Source organism: Heloderma suspectum, chromosome 1 (assembly GCF_057233095.1).
Source record: "Heloderma suspectum isolate Gila_16-S chromosome 1, 16-S_ref, whole genome shotgun sequence".
Lineage (NCBI taxonomy): Eukaryota > Metazoa > Chordata > Lepidosauria > Squamata > Helodermatidae > Heloderma > Heloderma suspectum.
In genome coordinates, this window is record NC_139458.1 from 135,559,125 (window position 1) to 135,577,966 (window position 18,842).

The 18,842-nt window shown below is 43.0% G+C and overlaps 1 protein-coding gene across 22 annotated transcripts in view; it reads right to left on the reverse strand.

Moving 5' to 3' along the window:
* Window positions 1-18,842, reverse strand: part of TMEM138 (transmembrane protein 138) — a 22,054-nt gene continuing 3,212 nt past the window's right edge. For 7 of the 22 annotated variants that reach the window (XM_084859021.1, XM_084858990.1, XM_084859010.1 and 4 more), the window contains 4 exons: window positions 17,839-18,010; window positions 1,289-1,364; window positions 564-705; window positions 1-327 (listed from right to left, as the gene is read on the reverse strand). In XM_084859021.1, the coding sequence (XP_084715147.1) occupies window positions 593-705; window positions 1,289-1,364; window positions 17,839-18,010 (361 nt within the window). In that variant the 3' untranslated portion in view covers window positions 1-327; window positions 564-592. Of the gene's footprint in view, window positions 706-1,288; window positions 1,365-17,838; window positions 18,011-18,842 lie in introns of all 22 variants that reach the window. The other 15 variants (XM_084858932.1, XM_084858924.1, XM_084858940.1 and 12 more) reach the window with 3 other exon arrangements.

The following is an 18,842-nucleotide window of genomic DNA, read 5'->3' on the forward strand; positions in this document are numbered from 1 at the left end:
TTTCTGGAAAGAGCTGATTTATTTTCTCACAATTTATAAAAACACAAGTACAAAAGGGTAAGCTAACAAGTCAAGGAGAGTATGTTTGCCCAGGCCAAATACTGCAAAGCTAGAGCATAGTCCTTTTACACCTAGTCATACCGCCAGTGGTGCCAAGAAGGCAGGAGACCTTTTTGTCAAACAGAGGGGAACATGGGATAAGGGAATATTCCCAGGAGGAAACTGCACCATTCCTACTCATTGAGAGTTCTCAGCCGAATCCATTTGGCACTTCAGATTGTTCCTCAGTAAGGCTGCAGCCAAATCCAAAGAGTACAGTTTTCAGATCTGAAAGGAAAAATGTGGAGTGCTTGGAGGTTAAGAAGCATATAGCAGTAAACATGGAATCCACAGAACCAGAAGAGCAGTTTCATTGATGAGTAGTCTGAAGTGTATTGACCTTAGGAAAGGGATGAAGTCATCTGACAGTATAAGATTTAGAACCAGTCTATAGGAGACAAATTGTGGGAGGGCAAATTTGCTGCAAGATCCTGATAAGGTCTCCTTGACATCTTCAGACTGACCTCTGCTCCAGATAACCCCAAAGCAGTTGTCAACTACGAACGTGAGCAAACTCTTTCCGCAGCCAAAGAGAGTCCTGGTAGAAACGGGGGTCGCCCAGGTGCACAGCTGTCCTCTTATAGAAGTAATAGTAGAGCACAGCCACTGCAATCAATGAGAAACAAGTAAGAGCCAGCACAGTTCTCATCTGTGTCTACTTAATTGCTTCCACCATGTTCAGGTAAAGTTCACCCCTGCCCGTAAGGGAAGGAGCAGACTTCCAGCTTCCAAGAAGATGTCAATGCACTCTGCAAACAAAACATTTTCTTGCTCCTAGCTAACCTGTATGCAGAAGGTCCCAGGTTCAATCTCTGGCATCCCCAGGTAGGACTGGGAAAGACTCCTTTCTGAAATCCTAGAAAGGCACTGCCAGTGAGTGTAGACCAGGGGTAGGCAAACTTTTCAGGCTTGAGGGCACATTTGGCAATTTGAGAAACTGTCCTGGGCACCTCCACAAAATTGGCATGCAGAGACACCCATGGGTGTCATGTTGCCTACCCTTGGTGTAGACAATACTGAGTCAGATGGTCCAACTTTGTATAAGGCAACTTTCTAGGCTTGTAACCTTCTCCCTGTTCCATATGGGTTCTGTGGAGAAATGCAGACTGAGCAACCCTCAATGATAATTTCTATAGTTCTGCCCAGATGCCATGGCCCAAAGAAAAAAGTGAAACAACCTAACTCTTACCCAGTCTCTGGAAAACAAAGAGGGCTTGCAATCCATCTGTCCACACAAAGTAGTTGGAATTTTTCCAGCGGAGGTTCTGTGGGAAGAAGTGCATGAAACATTAAAGACAGGATATAAACTGTTCTTCCTCCAACTACACAAAACTACAGCAGCCATCTTTAAGAATTTTTTCACGCCCCATCCTTCTACCAGGCTTTCTACAAACAAGGCTCTCACTTCCCTACTCACAATATTTATTTCTGTAGTTGGGAAATAGCCACATCCATAAGACCTTCTGTGAAGAAATGCCATGTATATAACTGTTATTGTTCTGTAAATAATCTATGTGGCCTCTGAGAGGCTCTGTGTAGGCCTGAGGCCCACTGTTGTTACTGTGTTGAAGGCCTGTTTTAGTAGCAGCTGTTTGCTGACATTCCGAAACGGAAGAGAGGATCACTTGTAATATTTAGGTGGGGCCTGGATCAGGTAAATTCAATTTTGATTGGCTGGTGATTCTAGCTAGGTGGAAAAGAGCAGTTAGGAAAAGACAGTTGACAGTTAAGGATTCAGTCAATCTATTGTCAGAGTAAGGGAGACGATCTGCTGATTGGTGGGTGGTGTTATAGAAAGCCTAGGAGAAAGCTGAGAAGAAAGTGAATACCTAAGGCCTGAATAAAAAAACCTAATAAAAACATAATAAATAATTAAGCTATTCCTTGTCTGCAGAATAACTAGATGTGGCTGGTGAAGATCAGGAGTAGGGAGCAAGAGGCTATGTGATGCCAGGAGGCTGCCCTAAGATCTTACCAGAAGAAGATTACATAAGCAGGCATTAAAACCCAGATAAATGCTCCAAGCAGCCAGAAATAAAACAGGAGGAGCTTTGGGAGTCAGAGGAAGACTGTACCCAAGAGCTGGACCTGGTTGTGTGTATTTGGCTGGGGTAGAGGTTTAGGGAATTTGGCCTGAGGTAAAAGAAGTCATTGAGAGGCTTGCATTGGCAACAGTATCTCTTGAGTCCTCAAGTGTCAGCAAGCATTGTTTTGAAAACCCCAAAATAAATATTTGTATTCCCTTATGTACAAAATATCCCTTTAATAAATTAACTTGTTTAATAGTTCATTGTGTCTCTAGTGTTTGGTGCCCATCTCATGCCTAAGCCTCTTATACCAAGCTACAAGGAGGTTTTAAAGTATTATAAAAGAACTGGTGGCAGCAGAAAAGGGTCAGCTCATGGAACTATAAGTTATAGTGGCAGAGAGTTCTTTAGGCCCTGAAATATAAGCATTTGCTAAAAAGAAGAAACCCCATAGGTAGGATTGCTCAGTTTCCCCATAGGTGGTGACAGCTCTGGAGCCTCTTGAAAGTTTAGCAACGTCTATGATGTTGAATAATTAAACATCCTAGCAAACAAATGCAACAATCCAGACAAAGTTAGACATGCATAATCACCAATTATTTCCATATGACTTAAGAACTCCCAACTTTATAATACTTTGTGGCCAAACGTAAATAAAAGGGCACAATAACAGATTTTTCAGGCACCTAAGAATATTTTCTCTTGTTTTGAGACACGTAAGTGCCTTTCCCTCTTTCTGTTTCCCAAACACTTCTTATGCCAACTGTCCAAACCTCTGCGGTTTCCTAATGAAAGGAAATGTTTCAAGGCAAGCAAATGCTAAGGCTAACCTTATCTGGGAGTAAATCTCACTGAGTAAATCATATACACAGGACTGTGCTGTTAGTTTACAGATTTTGACACTGGAACATTCAGTGCTTCCAGACAAGGCTGTTATCACGCCATCGCCCTGCCTTATTCATGGAATTGTACAGGGCATCCAGATGTTGTTGTTACCATCTTGTACCCATCCCATGTTTCTCCATTGCTTCTTCCATATCTTTTTCTTCTTTCAGAAAATCTATTAAGGAGAAAAAGATGGAATAGCTGCATAATGCCTCCTTAGTAGTAGCATCAGCAGCCCACCCTCTGGAAGCATTCACTTTTGCATGGTTTCACTACTACCATAACACATTTGGTCTACTCTCACGCAACACTTTCATTTATTTTATATACTGATTCCCATACCTCCTCCCCAACTGGACATTAATTTCCCCCCACCCCAATCTTTTATTGTGAATTTTTACAAACCAAACCAAAAACATAACAAAACCTAAAAAAAAGAATAAAAATACAACATGTTCTAAAATCCTCAGTTGCAAATATTACAATATTCGAGAAAGAAAAAAAGGAAACAAAATAGGTTACGCACAAACTTCAGTAAACGCAGACCAAATATCCACATATAAGTCCATCTGCAAATTACGCCTATATATCATTCTTTCAAACATTGCTAGAGTTGTTAAGTCTTCAGTTCATTGTGTTATAGGCGGTGAGCTTTTATCCTTCCAATATCGTAGTATCAGTCTTTTAGTAACCAAAAGGGCGCAAAAAATCCATTTACGCTGACCATGTGTTATATTCCAAGAAGCAGGTAAATAATTTAAGAAAACATTTGCATCAGTAAATATTAAAGAGCTTTCCAGTACAAAATTTATCCATACAATAACTTCCTCCCAAAAGGAGGCAACCATTGGGCATTTCCAAAACATATGAATAAAAGAAGCACTGACTGCATTACACCTTCAACAATTAGTCGAATTTGACAAGCCTTTATTAAAAAGACGTTGTGGCATCCAATTGACCTGAAACAAAAGTTTCTGCTGAATAAGGTGTAACCGAAGATCCACTGAAATGTCTAATACAGATGCCAAAACGGCAGTCCATTGATTCAGCAAAACAGGACGTTCCAATTCCATTCCATTCCTACTGTAAACCACTTGTATCATATTTATTCATTAATAAATGTTTGTAAACATGAATTGTAGGTCGATATATCTGATCAGCTTCAATAAGTATTTCCAATAGTGAAGGAGACTCCGAGGCTGTAAAAGCAGCAGGACTGAATACCAACAAGTTTCCCTCTACTCAGCACTGGTTAGGCCTCATCTGGAGTACTGTGTCCAGTTCTGGGCACCACACTTTAAGAAGGATGCAGACAAACTGGAGAGGGTTCAGAGGAGGGCAACGAAGATGATTAGGGGACTGGAAACAAAGCCCTGTGAGGTGAGACTGAAAGAACTGGGCATGTTTAGCCTTGAGAAGAGAAGACTAAGGGGAGATATGATCGTGTTCTTCAAGTACTTGAGAGGTTGCCTGTCACAGAGAGGAAGGCCAGGATCTCTTCTCGGTCATCCCAGAGTGCAGGACACAGAATAATGGGCTCAAGTTACAGGTAGTCAGATTCCGGCTGAATATCAGGAAAAACATCCTGACTGTTAGAGCAATACAACAGTGGAACCAATTACCTAGGGAGGTAGTGGGCTCTCCCACACTGGAGGCATTCAAGATGAAGCTGAATGTCAGGGATGCTTTGACTTAGATTCCTGCATCGAGCAGGGGTGGGACGCGACGGTCTTATAGGTCCCTTCCAACCCTACTATTCTATGATTCTATTATCATTTTATCTGTCCAGATCTGCCATAAAAACATTTTCTTGCCAATTCTTAAATCTGGATTTCCCCATAAAGTCAATTTAGCATGGGAAAATGGATCAAACTGTAATTGACGTGAAATTATAAGCCAAACTTCCTTAACTTTCAAAATTGTGGGAGGAGTTCTGTCTACCTTAATAAGCTGAGAACCTAATGCCATCCATTTAAAGAGAGGCTCCAGAAGAAGATTCCAATACCAAGCAAGGATGAAAATCTAATCTAAGTGGAAAAGACCAAAATTTAGTAGAGGCCAGCAAAAAGGCCTGATGGTACATAGCTAGATCCAGAAAACCAAACCTGCCTTCATTAATTGGAAGTTGCATCCTTTTTAAAGTTATTCTTGGTGGAGAGGAACCCCAAAAGAAAGTATGAAACAAAGCATTAAGTTTTTGGAAATATTTGCCAGGTATAAGTATAGGGATCCCACGTACAACTGGACATTACTTAGCAAACTGTGATATTTGGTTCCTGTGTTCTTTGAAAGCTCATAGATATGCTGAACAAAATGAACTAAAATTGCCACTAAAGAGTCACTTCCCTCAAATATTCCCCACTCCACCCATTCAGGATTCATGAGATTGGAATCCTTCCTTGGGTAGTGACACATGAAAGAATGTTACTGTGGTGCAAGGAAGCAGAATTTCCCTCCTTAATTTGTTGTGAGGAGTTAATATCAGCCGATCCATATGCAGGCTTCAGGCCCCAGTTCCTAAACTTCAGTCTCAAGTTCTGAGCCTGCAGCTCTTCTTCCACTGCAGTATAAGATTTGCAGAACTCCTCATCACTGAATATTTTTGTGGCAGTATTACCTACTGAACTTCAGTTGGTACTTGCTGCTTCTGTAAAACAAAGCCCATTCTCAAATTAGGGTAGTACAGTCCTTGGCCAATCAGCTTCTGCCTTCCACAGATCCTTGCTGAGGAGGAAGGGAAGCAGTGAGGAGGACTGGAAAGTGAATACCATTTTATAGTTTACATGAGCAGTCTGACAGCAACATCTAGTTTGCTGAATGATTATTTTTAAATAGGAGCGCTGGGGACAGGAAATAATTGTTGACAGACTATTTAAGAACATAGGAAGCTGTCTTATACCAAGTCAGACCATTGGTCTATCTAGCCCAGTATTGTCGACACCGACTGGCAGCTGCTCTCCAGAGATTCAGGCAAGAATTTTTCCAGCCCTACCTGAGGAGGCTGGGAATGAAACCTGGGACCTTCTGTATGAAAAGCATGTGCTCTACCACTGAACTATGTTCCTGAGCTATGCTGATTTTCAGTGTGTGTATGTGTGTAAACAAAATAATCTTACATTAATTTTACAAAGGTGCTAGTGAGGGAGAAGAATGGATGAGAATCACAGAATCATAATACTGCAAGGGACCTGAACATTATGTAGTCCGAAATCCAGACCCAGTGTAAGACAGGATCCTCTGCATACTGGAATAAAGAATATGCTACAGATTCAGATATTGGGGGTTCTTCAATATATGTGGAGAATGTCAATAGGAAAAGGGGACAGAATTTGGAAGAGGGACAAATGGGTGGAGATAGTAAGAGCATCCGTCAGCTTTGGCTGTTATTTCCCTCGTGTTCATTTAGAGTACAACCCCTATATCCACTTATCTGGAAGTAAGCCCCTTTGAATTTAGCAGAACTTACTTCCGAATAGACAAGCACAGTATTGTACTGTTAACTGTAATGAGCATGAGTTGCACATGTTCACTAAATTGAAGCAACCAGTCATAGACCACGTAATGAAAAGCAAAACAAAAACACCACAACAGACTACTGAATCAGTGTTCAATTTCCTAGCCAATACATCTGTCTAATCAAATGGATTGTGAAAGTGGGGGGAAATCTATGTTCCACTTGTGGAAGAAAAAAAAAACAAAGGTTCCTGATATATATGTATGTCTGTATGTACCTTAGAATGGCTGAGAATTGGGAGAGAAAGATCTGACTCCTAACCAGGATACATTAATTAGGATGGGAGTAGGCAACAGAGGAAACTTGGTGGCCTCCAGATGTTTTGAGCTACCAATTCCATAATCCCTGACCGTTGGCCAAGCTGGCTAGGGCTAGCCCAAAACACCACAACAGGTGGTGCAGGAGGTTGCCTGTGTTAGGAAAATCTGCTAGAAGCTTGATGGGGCAGGGGTGACTTTGTGGTAGGAGAAGGAGCCACCTCCATGATTCATGGTCACATCCCCCCACCAACACAGCAACAAGAGAAAGCAAGAAGACCCCAAAAGTACACTAGTCCACCAGAAGTATACAAGCCCAACTGGTATGTAGAAGCTGGTCCCTATGGGTGAGGAACATGTAGCCCCAATGAGAGGGTATACTCCAGGTCACACTCAATGCCTTGCACGCCCATTTAGAAAATGTTGGGAGACCAGCCATCCTTAGAAATCGAAGGAATTGTCTGGCATTATCCTTGCCTGTGCATTATGAATTAAGCACCAATTTCAAAAGTTTTCAGAAGGAACTAGATAGGCTCTTCAATACAAACAAAACAGGAGCCACAATAGCCTCTTTACAAGAACTCACCTAAGAAACTGTTCCCACGTATTTTTTCAAGCTTAATTTAACTTATATGCAGAGTACATCATGAGAAATGCCGGGTTGGATGAATCAGAGGTCAGAATTAAGATTGCTGGGAGAATTATCAACAACCTCCGATATGCAGACGATACCACCCTAATGGCAGAAAGCGAAGAGGATCTAAAGAGCCTCTTGTTGAGGGTGAAAGAGGAGAGTGCAAAAGCTGGTTTGAAACTCAACATTACAAAAACGAAGATCATGGCATCTGGCCCCATCACTTCCTGCCATATAGAAGGGGAAGAAATGGAAGCAGTGACAGATTTTACTTTCTTGGGCTCCAAGATCACCGCAGACGGTGACTGTAGCCATGAAATTAAAAGACGCTTGCTCCTTGGGAGGAAAGCTATGGCCAACCTAGACAGCACAGTAAGAAGCAGAGACATCACCTTGCCGACAAAGGTCCGTCTAATCAAAGCTATGGTTTTCCCAGTAGTAATGTATGGCTGTGAGAGCTGGACTATAAGGAAGGCTGAGCGCCGAAGAATTGATGCTTTCAAACTGTGGTGCTGGAGAAGACTCTTACGAGTCCCCTGGACTGCAAGGAGGTCAAATCAGTCCATCCTAAAGGAAATCAACCCTGACTGCTCATTGGAAGGACAGATACTGAAGCTGAAGCTCCAATATTTTGGCCACCTAATGCGAAGAGAAAACTCCCTGGAAAAGACCCTGATGCTGGGAAAGACTGAAGGCAAAAGGAGAAGGGGACGGCAGAGGATGAGATGGCTAGATAGCATCACGGATGCAATGAATATGAACTTGAGCACGCTCCGGGAGAGAACGCAGGACAGGAAGGCCTGGCGTGCTATGGTCCATGGGGTCACGAAGAGTCGGACACGACTGAACGACTGAACAACAACAACAACAACAAAATACTTTTGCAATTATATGTATAAATAAAGTTTCCCACAGGTACAAACCACAAACTGATTCCTATTAAAATCAGTCATAACCAGGACCGTTCGTTAAGGTTACATAATGCACCTTAATTCAAAAGCACATGAGCCAAATGGGAGAAAGATGCATTGCTGATTCCATTTGGGAGTTCCTAAAAATTCATGTTCACAGTAAGAACAGGTTTCTCTCTCCTCCAAGTCTGTTGCAAAGGTTAAGTGTCCAGACACCACATGGAATGGGTGTGAGCACTAAGCAGCAGCTCAGGGAGCACAGAAAGGTTAATCGGATCAGCAGATTTATACAGAACACCCAGAGTTATTCTGGCTCCCAACAACAGGCCCCAGAAAATCCTCTTAAATCCCCTTGCCTGACCTAGCTAGGTCTAGGAAAGCAGTCAGACTCAAACATTACTCCAGACAAGACTGCTTCATTTAACTTCATCAAAGAGGAGATACTAAATCTCTGGACTCCTGAGTTCTGATCTCTAGTGAGCCATTCACTACTGATATCACAGGTCACATATTTACTTAACTACGTTATAAACCATCTTTCTGTCAATGCACGCAAGGCAGTTTACAGTTTAAAATAATGACATACAATCTAATGGATACAATACAAAAAGAAAAAGGGATGGGGATTGAAGAGAAAAATAAGCAAATATAGTTATTTGGGATGGAGACAAGGAAAAGTTGGGAGACTTATTAGGATTTGTAAAACACTCACTCCTCTAAGGGGCAGCAAAGCTTCCCGTAGGCCAGACTTCCCCAACCTGGTGCCCTCCAGATGTGTTGGACTACAACTCCCATAACCCCTAGCCAGCATGGTGTCAACCTGATACCCTCCAGATGTGTTGGGTCCTCAGCCAGCATGGCCATTGGAGGGCACCAGGTTGAGGAATGCTGCTAAAGATTCTTGAGCGGAGGAACTGGGCTGTTCTGGCTGTAATGGAGAATGGAAAGTTGGACTTAATGATGGTGTGCTTCCAGTCAGCCGTGACTGAACGCAGCAGGAAAGGATTAACTCCTCTTGTTCGAGAAGGCAGGGCCAAAACAAGTTTCTATTTCCCCCCACTGAGAAAAGGACCCCGCCCTCATTTGCAGAACCTGATGCCAGCAATAGAGCTCATACCTGAACTCCAAACATAAATGTCATCTACATGATCAATCCTCCCCCGGAAGTAGGGAGAAACAACAGCAACTGGGTAGAAGAGAGGCTAAGGCGGCCCTACCTACCTAGTGGGGCACTGCACAAATGCGAATACTGAACCTGCCCCCAAAAATCTCACACAGAACCCAAAGGGGGGACTGTTGGGTCCATGGTCCACTGATCAAAAGGACACTTCATGTTAAGTCCAACTTTCTGTTCTCGGTCAGAAGAGGCATGAAGTCAACAGGAAAGGAATGTCCAATAGCAATATCCCCTTCTATGGGTGGGCTAGGGGCCTCAAAACCTGCTGCAGCACTCCGTGACTGAAGAATGCCTCAGCTGAGGTGTATTTGTCAACCTTGTAATGTCGGACAGAAGCAGACGGGTTGGCCCAGGTGGCTGCCTGACAAATGTCCTCCAGGGTGGCATTTGTGGCCAATGCAGCAGACATCACTACCCACCTGCCATACACAGAACAGGCCGTGGTTCCCGCAGGAACTCACTCACTTGTGGACCAGTAGGCTGGGGCAATGCATTCTGTCACCCAGCAGCTGATGGTACTCCTGGACACCTGACAATCCCTCTCCCCCGCACATGACACAAAATGTCTGTGTGGACGTCTGCTGTCAAACTTAACAGGTTTTGAGTGCCCTCAAACATCTAATTTATGATGTTGGGGACAAAGGATAGGTTGGGACAAAAATCAGGGAGCACAATTTCCAGACCACAATGAAAGGCGGAGTTAATTTAAGATCAAGAGGGAACGTTTTATCATTTATGGTGGACTCGTAAAAAAGCTAAAACATTTTGGAAACGAATACAGTCTTTAGCTCAAAGTATATTAAAGACTACTATAGAATTAAAGCCAGAAACTTTTTTATTGGGACTAACTGATAAACATGTAAAAGAGAAGAGGGGAACCCTCTTTCTCTACATGACAACGGCTGCAAGGTTATTGTATGCACAAAAGTGGAAGAATGAAACAGTACCAACTATGAGCGAGTGGATCATGAAAATGATGGAGCTGGCAGAGATGGCAAAACTTACTATTATAATTAAAGAAGGATCAACAACTAAATTTATGTTAGATTGGAAACCTTTTATAGAATTTGTACAAGAAATAGAGAAAAATGATATCTGTGTGTGTGGATTTGGAACTTTGAGATGGTTCTCTTTTTTGTTGTTGTTGTTAAAATTGGGAGAGAAATGAGATAATGTGTGAACTCAATGTATGATATACAACTAAGATAAGAACTACATAATAATAATAAGCATTTGTTGTGTAAGGGGAGCCAAAGGTATATATCTTACGATCTTAAGAGATATTTTAGTGTATGTGTATTGTGTATTTATGTTGCTGTTGTTTTGTTTTTCTTTTTTAAAAAAATATAAAAAAATATTATTCAAAAAAGAAAGAAAGGTGGAGTTAATTTTTGGAATAAAGGCCAGGTCAGGGCAAAGAATTACACTCTCTGGGTAGAAGACACAGAGTTCCCCATGGACTGATAGGGCATGGAGCTCCCTAACCCTCCAAATGGAAGTGACCACCGCAAGGAAGACTACCTTCCTAGTTTGTTTATGGGAATGGACCTTATGGGTTCAAAGGCAGACTTGATGAGGGAGCAGAGTACCATGTAAAGGTCCTGTGAAGTGAATCGATGGGCAACAGGCAGGGAGATGAGGGATGTCTCCCATAGGAAACACTTGACCCACTAGGTAGGTAGTGCCTCCTTAGCCTCTCTCCTACCTAGTTGCTGTTCTTTCTCCCGGATTCTAAGGGAGAATCATTTGCAGCCTGGGGGTTCTCCTGTAGCTATCTTTGTCACTTGAGGCTCAGGTGGCCTCAGTGGCACGGAGCGCCTTCTACGGTTCTACCAACTTCAGTTGGTGGCCCAACTATGCCCCTATCTGGAAAGGGATAACCCAGCTTTAGTTTTCCATGCTCTGGTAACCTCCAAGTTAAATTATTACAATGAGCTCTCCATGGGGTTGCCTTTGAAGATGGTTCAGAAGCTGCAGTTTGTGGAAAATGTGCCAGCCAGATTGATAATGGGGACAAGAGGGTCTGAATACATAACACTGATTCTGGCCCACTTGCACTGGCTGCCTGTATATTTCTGAACCCAATTCAAGGTGCTGGTTTTGACCAATAAGCCTTATACTGTTCAAGACCACAATACCTGATGGAGCACCTCTCCTGGCATGAACCTACCCATAAACTACACTCATTTAAAGCCCTCCTCCAGGTTCCTCCTCCAAGGGAGGCTCAGAAGGTGGCAACAAGGGAGAGGGCCTCTTCGGTGGTGCCCCCTCCCCAATGAGGTCCACCTAGCATCAACATTGTTAACCTGGTGCAAAAAAGATAAGACCTTCCTCTACTCTCAGGCATTTGGCAGCATATGACAAGGTTTTAATCTGATCCTGGAGTTTCCTATTGTTGATTATTTAAAATTGTTTAGTGTGCACAGGCGTTGTCTGTTTATATGTTTGTATGTGAACAGTTTTTATACTATGTATAATACTATATTTTTAAGGTTTTTAATCTTTGTAAACCACCCAGAGAGCCTCAGCTATTGGGCGGTATAGAAATGCAATGAATTAATGAATGGTGAGACATGGGCCACAGAAGGCTGCCCAGTGCTGCTAGCTAGCGCTTCAGTGTTTTGGGGGCCAACTGCTGATGGAGTCCGGACTGCAGGAAACTCAGTAACTCTGGAAGATTTGCTTGGAGGGGAGGGATGTTATTTCCCATACATCTCCTCTGAAGACCCTCCACTTCATTTGATAGCTCTTGTTAGTGGAGGACCTCCTAGAAGCTAGGATGGTATTGACCACCCTTTCTGATAATCCACTATCTAGGACCTGTGGTTGTACAATCTCCAGGCACAGAGGTGGAGCCACTGCAGATCTGGATGGAACAGTGAATTCTGAGACAGGAGATCGGGGCATGCTAGGATTTTCCATGAAGGACATGTGCCAAGTTCCTTGTGATTGGAAAACCAAGGCTGACCAGGCCAATGTGGAGTTCCCATCAGCACCTGTGCCTTCAATGCTCTCACCTTCCATAGAACTCTGGTAAGGAGGGGGAAGGGAGGAAACATATAGAGAAAGAGAGAAACCTCATGTAGGGGGTGCAGATAGGAATATGGAAGCAGACTTCTGTTAGATTGATGGAGCTCAGGTAGTCTCCCAGAAGGATGGCCTCCACTGTAGACCTGAGCATCTCCATCCAGAACTTACGATAGTGAAGAAACCTATTCACGAATATCAGGTTCAGGATCGCCTGCCAATGTCTATTCATTTTGGACATCACGAATAAGATGGAAACACACCTGAAGATCTCTCTGCTTGAGGTATGGGCTCTATGGCACCTATGTCCAGCAGGTCTAGAATGGCTAAATGTATCTTCAGATGCTTCTCCCTGCCCTTGGAGACAGGAGCTAGGAAGAACCAGTCCCTGCGGTTAGACTGGAACTCGAGGGCATAGCCCAGTTTGATTGTCTCAAGTACTGTCCAACATGATCGGTTCCCAAGATTCCCCAAAGATGTGCAATCAACCCCCAACAAAGGGTCAACCGGCATCATGCTGTTGACTGATTTCCCTCACGACCTATCTTGGCTGAGGAGGGCTTGGAAGAATGACAGTAGGATGACAACTGGCTCTTGAAGGGCCTGCTTTGCTGGAAAGAGGAGGTCAGCCCTCTGGAATGAAAGGACTGGGAACACTTTTTCTTAGCTTTGTAGTTTTCTTTCTTTGAGACTGACAACAGCACCTTCTTTTTGTCTTTGGGTTCCATCAAATAGGGGGTGAAAAACTCATGAAATTACTTACCCCATAGAAGAGGAGTGGTAGACAGAGTGGCCTTGGACTGCTGATCCACCTCCCAGGACTTCAGCCACAGGCTGGGCTACTACATTGTGGTTATGACCCTGGCTGAAAACTGAACACAGTCCATGGCAGAACAGGTAAGGAACTCTGCCACCCTCGCCAATTTGTTAAAGTCCACCCAAAGATGTTTGGATTTGGGTGGAACTTCCAGTAACAAAGCCGATGCCCATAGGACCAATACCTGTGCAATCATGGAATTAGCTGCAGCCACTCTGATGGCCAAGGCAGAAGAAGCCTTGTAAACTCGATGGAGTGCTCCTTCACACTTCCATTCGCCAGGGTCAGTCAAGGCCTTGTTGCCTTCCTTTATGAGAACTGAGTTGGATGTAAGGGCAGCCACTGGATCATCAATGGTGGGCACCATCAAGTGGTCCATAACATCTGATAGAAGGGAATAAAGCTTCACAGCAAGTGATTGGGTAGACTTTTGTCTGGTTGATTTCTTCCATTATGCATTAAGGAGTTTGGTGCAGGATGAAGGGAAGAGAATGACCAGATCAGAAGGCGTTTCACAATGAGAAACCTCTGAGCCACCCTCCTGGGTGGGTGCTCTGAGGGGTTTTCTGCCAGATCCAAGGGCTTTCTTTAGCTTAGGGTGCAATCGTATGCATGTTTAGACAGAAAAAAAACATTCTACAACTCCCAGCATTCCCCAGCCAGCCAAAGTGGCTGGGGAATGCTGGGAATTGTAGGCCATTTTTCTGTCTAAACATGCATAGAATTATGCCCTTAAGTACCTTTAGCATTGTTCAGAATAGTAGGGAACAAGTTCTGCTTGAATAACCTTTTTTAGATTGTAAGCTTGTGGACAGGGGCTATCTTGCTTAACTGATTGTTTGTAAGCTGCTCCAGGTTTCAGGTGGAGTGTGGGAAAATACTTTACATAAATAAAATAGTCACTGCTGGGGGGAAAGGGCTGCAAGTTGTTCTCTCTCAGATAGCTCCCTCCTTTGCAGACTCAAGAGAGAAGGAGTTCCCATGAATGGGCTCTGAACCCAAATTAGAAGTTATGGCTGTCCAGGTTAGTTCCTTTTCCCATCCGCTTGGTTATTGAGGAAACAGACATGAGGGGGAAATGGGGGTCCTCCCTGACCTCAAAGTAATGGCCAAGCTTTTGCTTTATTTGATGTGGGGATTGTTGAGCTACATCATGCTGGGTCCCTTAGGGGATGATGAAGGCAGGGGGACATGCTGGACCTAGGGCAACCAGGTTCCCCCTTCAGCGGAAGGCAGAGGCTGAGACTCAGTAAGGCCACCGAGAGCCATGCTGGACTTCCACTGCTATAACAGTGATTTGAGGGTGGGGTGGGGACACACACACACCACCTGCAGAGGACGCATCACACCAAGTCTCTTTCTCTTCTCCCTATGCTGTCTAATCACTGACACAAGGGAAAGAGGTACAGGAGGAAAATGGACTGTTCTTTCTTTAAGGCCTAAGATCTCTACTCCAAGTGTTACCCAGGAGAAGCCTAGATAACCCTGCTCTTCTCCTGAAGGCAGAGCCAAGACGGAGGGGGTGTTTCTCCTCTCTGGGCTGAAATGGAAACTTTGTTTTGGCCCTGCCTTCTTGAGCAAGAGGAGTTAACTCTTTCCTATTGGCTCCACTCCTCCTCTGACCAAGGACATGGTTAATTTTGCTACAATGAATTCAGACCAATACAAGTGCTTCTTTGGAGCTTAAACTCTCTATTCCAAGAAACCAAGACAGCTGTACCTAAGATTTTTGTGAATTATGATCCTTTGGCAAAATAACCAACTACCACAATGCTAAACCATCGCCAGTACAAGGCATGCGTTCATGCAGTGGTTGCTTCAGTGTCCAAAACTTGTACAAAACTTGCGGTGATCATATTTCACTTTCTATAACTGTAAACGAGATCAGTTATGTGGATTCTTCTGAAAGGCACCTGGATAGTAACAGACACAAAGGACCATGAGCCCAGATTTTTGGTTGTCTGCAAGACAGATGATAAATCACAGTAGCTGTTGTAGTTTTAAAAATAGATCATTTCATTTTCATTTCACAGTCTACTGTAACAACACCAACAACATCTTAGCCCTTATGATGGAAAGCAATTTAGCAGCTAAAAGCTCAAAAATAACTGCTCCGGCAACTTCTGAGCAGCTTCTTGTCACTTGCAGTTACCTTGTAAACCTATAAATCAATAGGTCCAAATACATCTGCCCTCCTTCTCTTTAATTAGTCCAGATTATGTGGCTACATCCAATATTGTGTGAGTAGACTTCCACTCACATAACAGGACTTTCCCTTTCTTTCCTTCCCTGCTGCAGGCCCCAAAATCTGCTCTGGAGGGTCCCCCAACCCTATGGTGCAGATTTGGTGGGGTATAGGGCTGTGGGGGAGAGAAGAATCTGTTCTGCTGACAGCTGGATTTCACCCATGGTAACCTCTATTGAACTTCACAAGACTATCCAAAAAATCAGGGTGAATGATTTAACAGATATCAGAACTCAAGAGATGTGGGCTGTTTGTGGTATAGGACATATGCTCAGCAATACTACTCAGAAGAACAGGACAAACTTAGGAGATAACTACAGAACTTAGCAAGTATAGCCAGAACAGAGGATCCACTGTGCATCCCAGGATACTTCAGTGATCTAACAAGCCCAAATTAATCAGCTAATGCTGGAGAACAATTAAATAATGGAATGTGAAGAATGCTGCAGGCTAGAAACTTGTTTATACAAAGGATGAAACAGCCAATTATAAAAATTAGAGTGGTCATCGTTCTCTATGAAACAGTCACACCCCAACTTTGTGCCCGTAACTACAAGTACAAATCAAGTGTAAGTTGGTCATCACTGGCCCCCTGAAGCAAAACTGAAGACAAAATTTGGAAGACGAGTCAAAAGATACAAGGAGGGGCTAAGAGCATATCAACCAATATAAAGGGGACACCAGGTCTATACATTACATTGAAAAGATCACGGTATTGTACAACATGGTGATGAAGTGTATTGGAATGAAGGAACCAGAGAAGTCAGGAAATTAGGGGAAAATGCATATCAGAAGGAAGAGCTGCTGGCTATATAACTTCCAAATCAGCACAAAATAAGAGTCAATAAAGCAGGTCAAACAAAGGTTAACAACAATCCCCAAATTACTGGAAAAGAGATGCAGTCACATGTACACGCAAGGCCACCATTTAGAAAGACCAAAAAGAGGCAGACTGTGACAGAAGATGCAGTATATTAACTGAGAGTGCTTAGTATGCTGTATTATCATGTGAATTTGATATCAATGAGACCTATAACAGGCCATGTAAATGACAACTTATGCAATTATTGCAGGGCCACTCACTTTGCATGGATCTCAGACACAGATAAATGAAGAGAATTAATTAATTAAGGTCAGCAGAAGACACTCAAGGCAAGTGAAAGACATAGACCACATTGTGAACTACACCCATCAAGAATAAAACAAAAACTGTTTTATTCAAACTGTTTGTTTGAAACTGTCAAAAGAATAGGACAGAGCAGACATGGGACAAACCTTGGTCAGGGAAGATTTTAAGGAGACTGAATGAATGATCTCCTGGATCCAACTAACCACGTCAGTGGGGAATTCTAGCTTTACGGACAACATTCTGAAACGTTTGAAGCTGTTTCAGCAAGGGGGGGAGGGAGCTATGCTGCCAAGCCATACAGATATACTGGATTATAACAGGATTCTTTCCAATTTAGCTCATTTCAGACAGTTTTTTTTAATGCCAGGAGGTTTCTTTGAGTCATCTAATCAAATTCTTTTCTTATCACTAATCAAAGAACTCTCACACATAAGACTACCAAACCAGAGCATATACTCTTGTACACCTGGAGACAGGACACTAGGCCAGGAGTCTGCTATAGTACAAAAAGGATGACGTATCTGATGATCTGGTGGTTCCCGCTAGTGTGCAGAGGGGAGAATAACCAACGCTACAATTAATTCTTTATACCTGAGAACTCCCCAGCCCACCCAACAGGAAGTTTCTGGTCTACAAATTCTGCATACAATGACTGGTAGCTGGTGCAGAAACCCAAGACACTCTGCTTGTTTTAAAAAGAGATTATGGCTCTGGGGACACCTGTTCTTTTGTCGTGGCTTCCAATTTATTTGTCACTTTTCAGCCTAATAAACACTCAAAGCAACTTACAAAAATAACCCAAAATATACTTATGTTAACATTACTACCCTTCAGCAACCTCAGGTGAGAAGTTAGTTTGTTCTCCCCCATTTTTGCTCAGCATTCCTTCCATTACTATACTAGGTTTTTGCTTAGTACCAACATACACACATAGTGTCCCCACTTTAAACAGAGCTACACAGTACTGATTGGGGGCGGGGCAGGAGCATGCAAATAAAGAATGTCTCAACATGTTATATGTTTGCCTAATTATTTGTGTTCAAAATTTGGACTTCCTCAACAGCCAGTATGAACAACTCTTTTTTATGAGCCAAATGTAATCCTCTCCTGCCTTACCATGACCCAGATGTGGAAAGATATGCTCAAAGCAAGGTATGCTGCTGACAAAACGATGGTGCCTTTAAATTTGTGGAAGAGAAGATTAACCAGGCCAGCCTGGAAGACGAAGGTATTGAAGAACATGAGGAAGATGATGATGACATTGAAGAGGATGGCAATATCCTGAATGCTGTAGGAAGACAGACATTTTAATGAGACAGAGTGATGAATGCCTTATACATCCTGCAAAAAGTGGTTACCTGCTACATTAAAATAGCTGCTGAAGCCTCTTCTGCCCATCCTCCCAATGGGACATTATTCTATCACCAATCACAAAGGAAATGAGAGTCTCAAGGCTCTTGCTAGAAGAATACCATGGGAATAAGAGTCCACTCAAGCTACCAGCTTGCGTCTAGTTCTGTTTTTTCCTACTACTCATTGATTGTCATGATCTGTGCAACATATAGGCATAGAACTTTACATAAAGACCACTGAGCTACTACCCATAGGAGAAAAAATAAAATCAACGGACTATACAGCAACACCCTTGTTAACACATTGTTCAACCCAGCACTGCCTATTATCTACTGAGATTTCAGAAAGCCTCTACACATTTTAATATTAGAGAAAGAACAATCCTTTCCTTGATTTTTTGCCTTCTACTTTATCACTTCATATTAGTCAACCCCACTCTGGCTTCCTCTTCTTTCAATTTTCCTGAATGAGTTATCCAAGGAGAATAGAAATTAACAGTACAATCCTATGCAAGTGTACTTAGAAGTAAATTCCACTGTGTTCAATGCAGCATAGAATCATAGAATCAGAACAGTAGGGTTGGAAGGGGCCTACAAGGCCATTGAGTCCAACCCACCTGCTCGGTGCAGGAATCCAAGTCAGAGCATCCCTGAGAGATGGCTGTCCAGCCTCGTCTTGAATGCCTCCAGTGTGGGAGAGCCCACTACCTCCCTAGGTAGCATACTAATAAGTATGTTTAGGATTATAGAGTAAAACTGCCCTTTAAG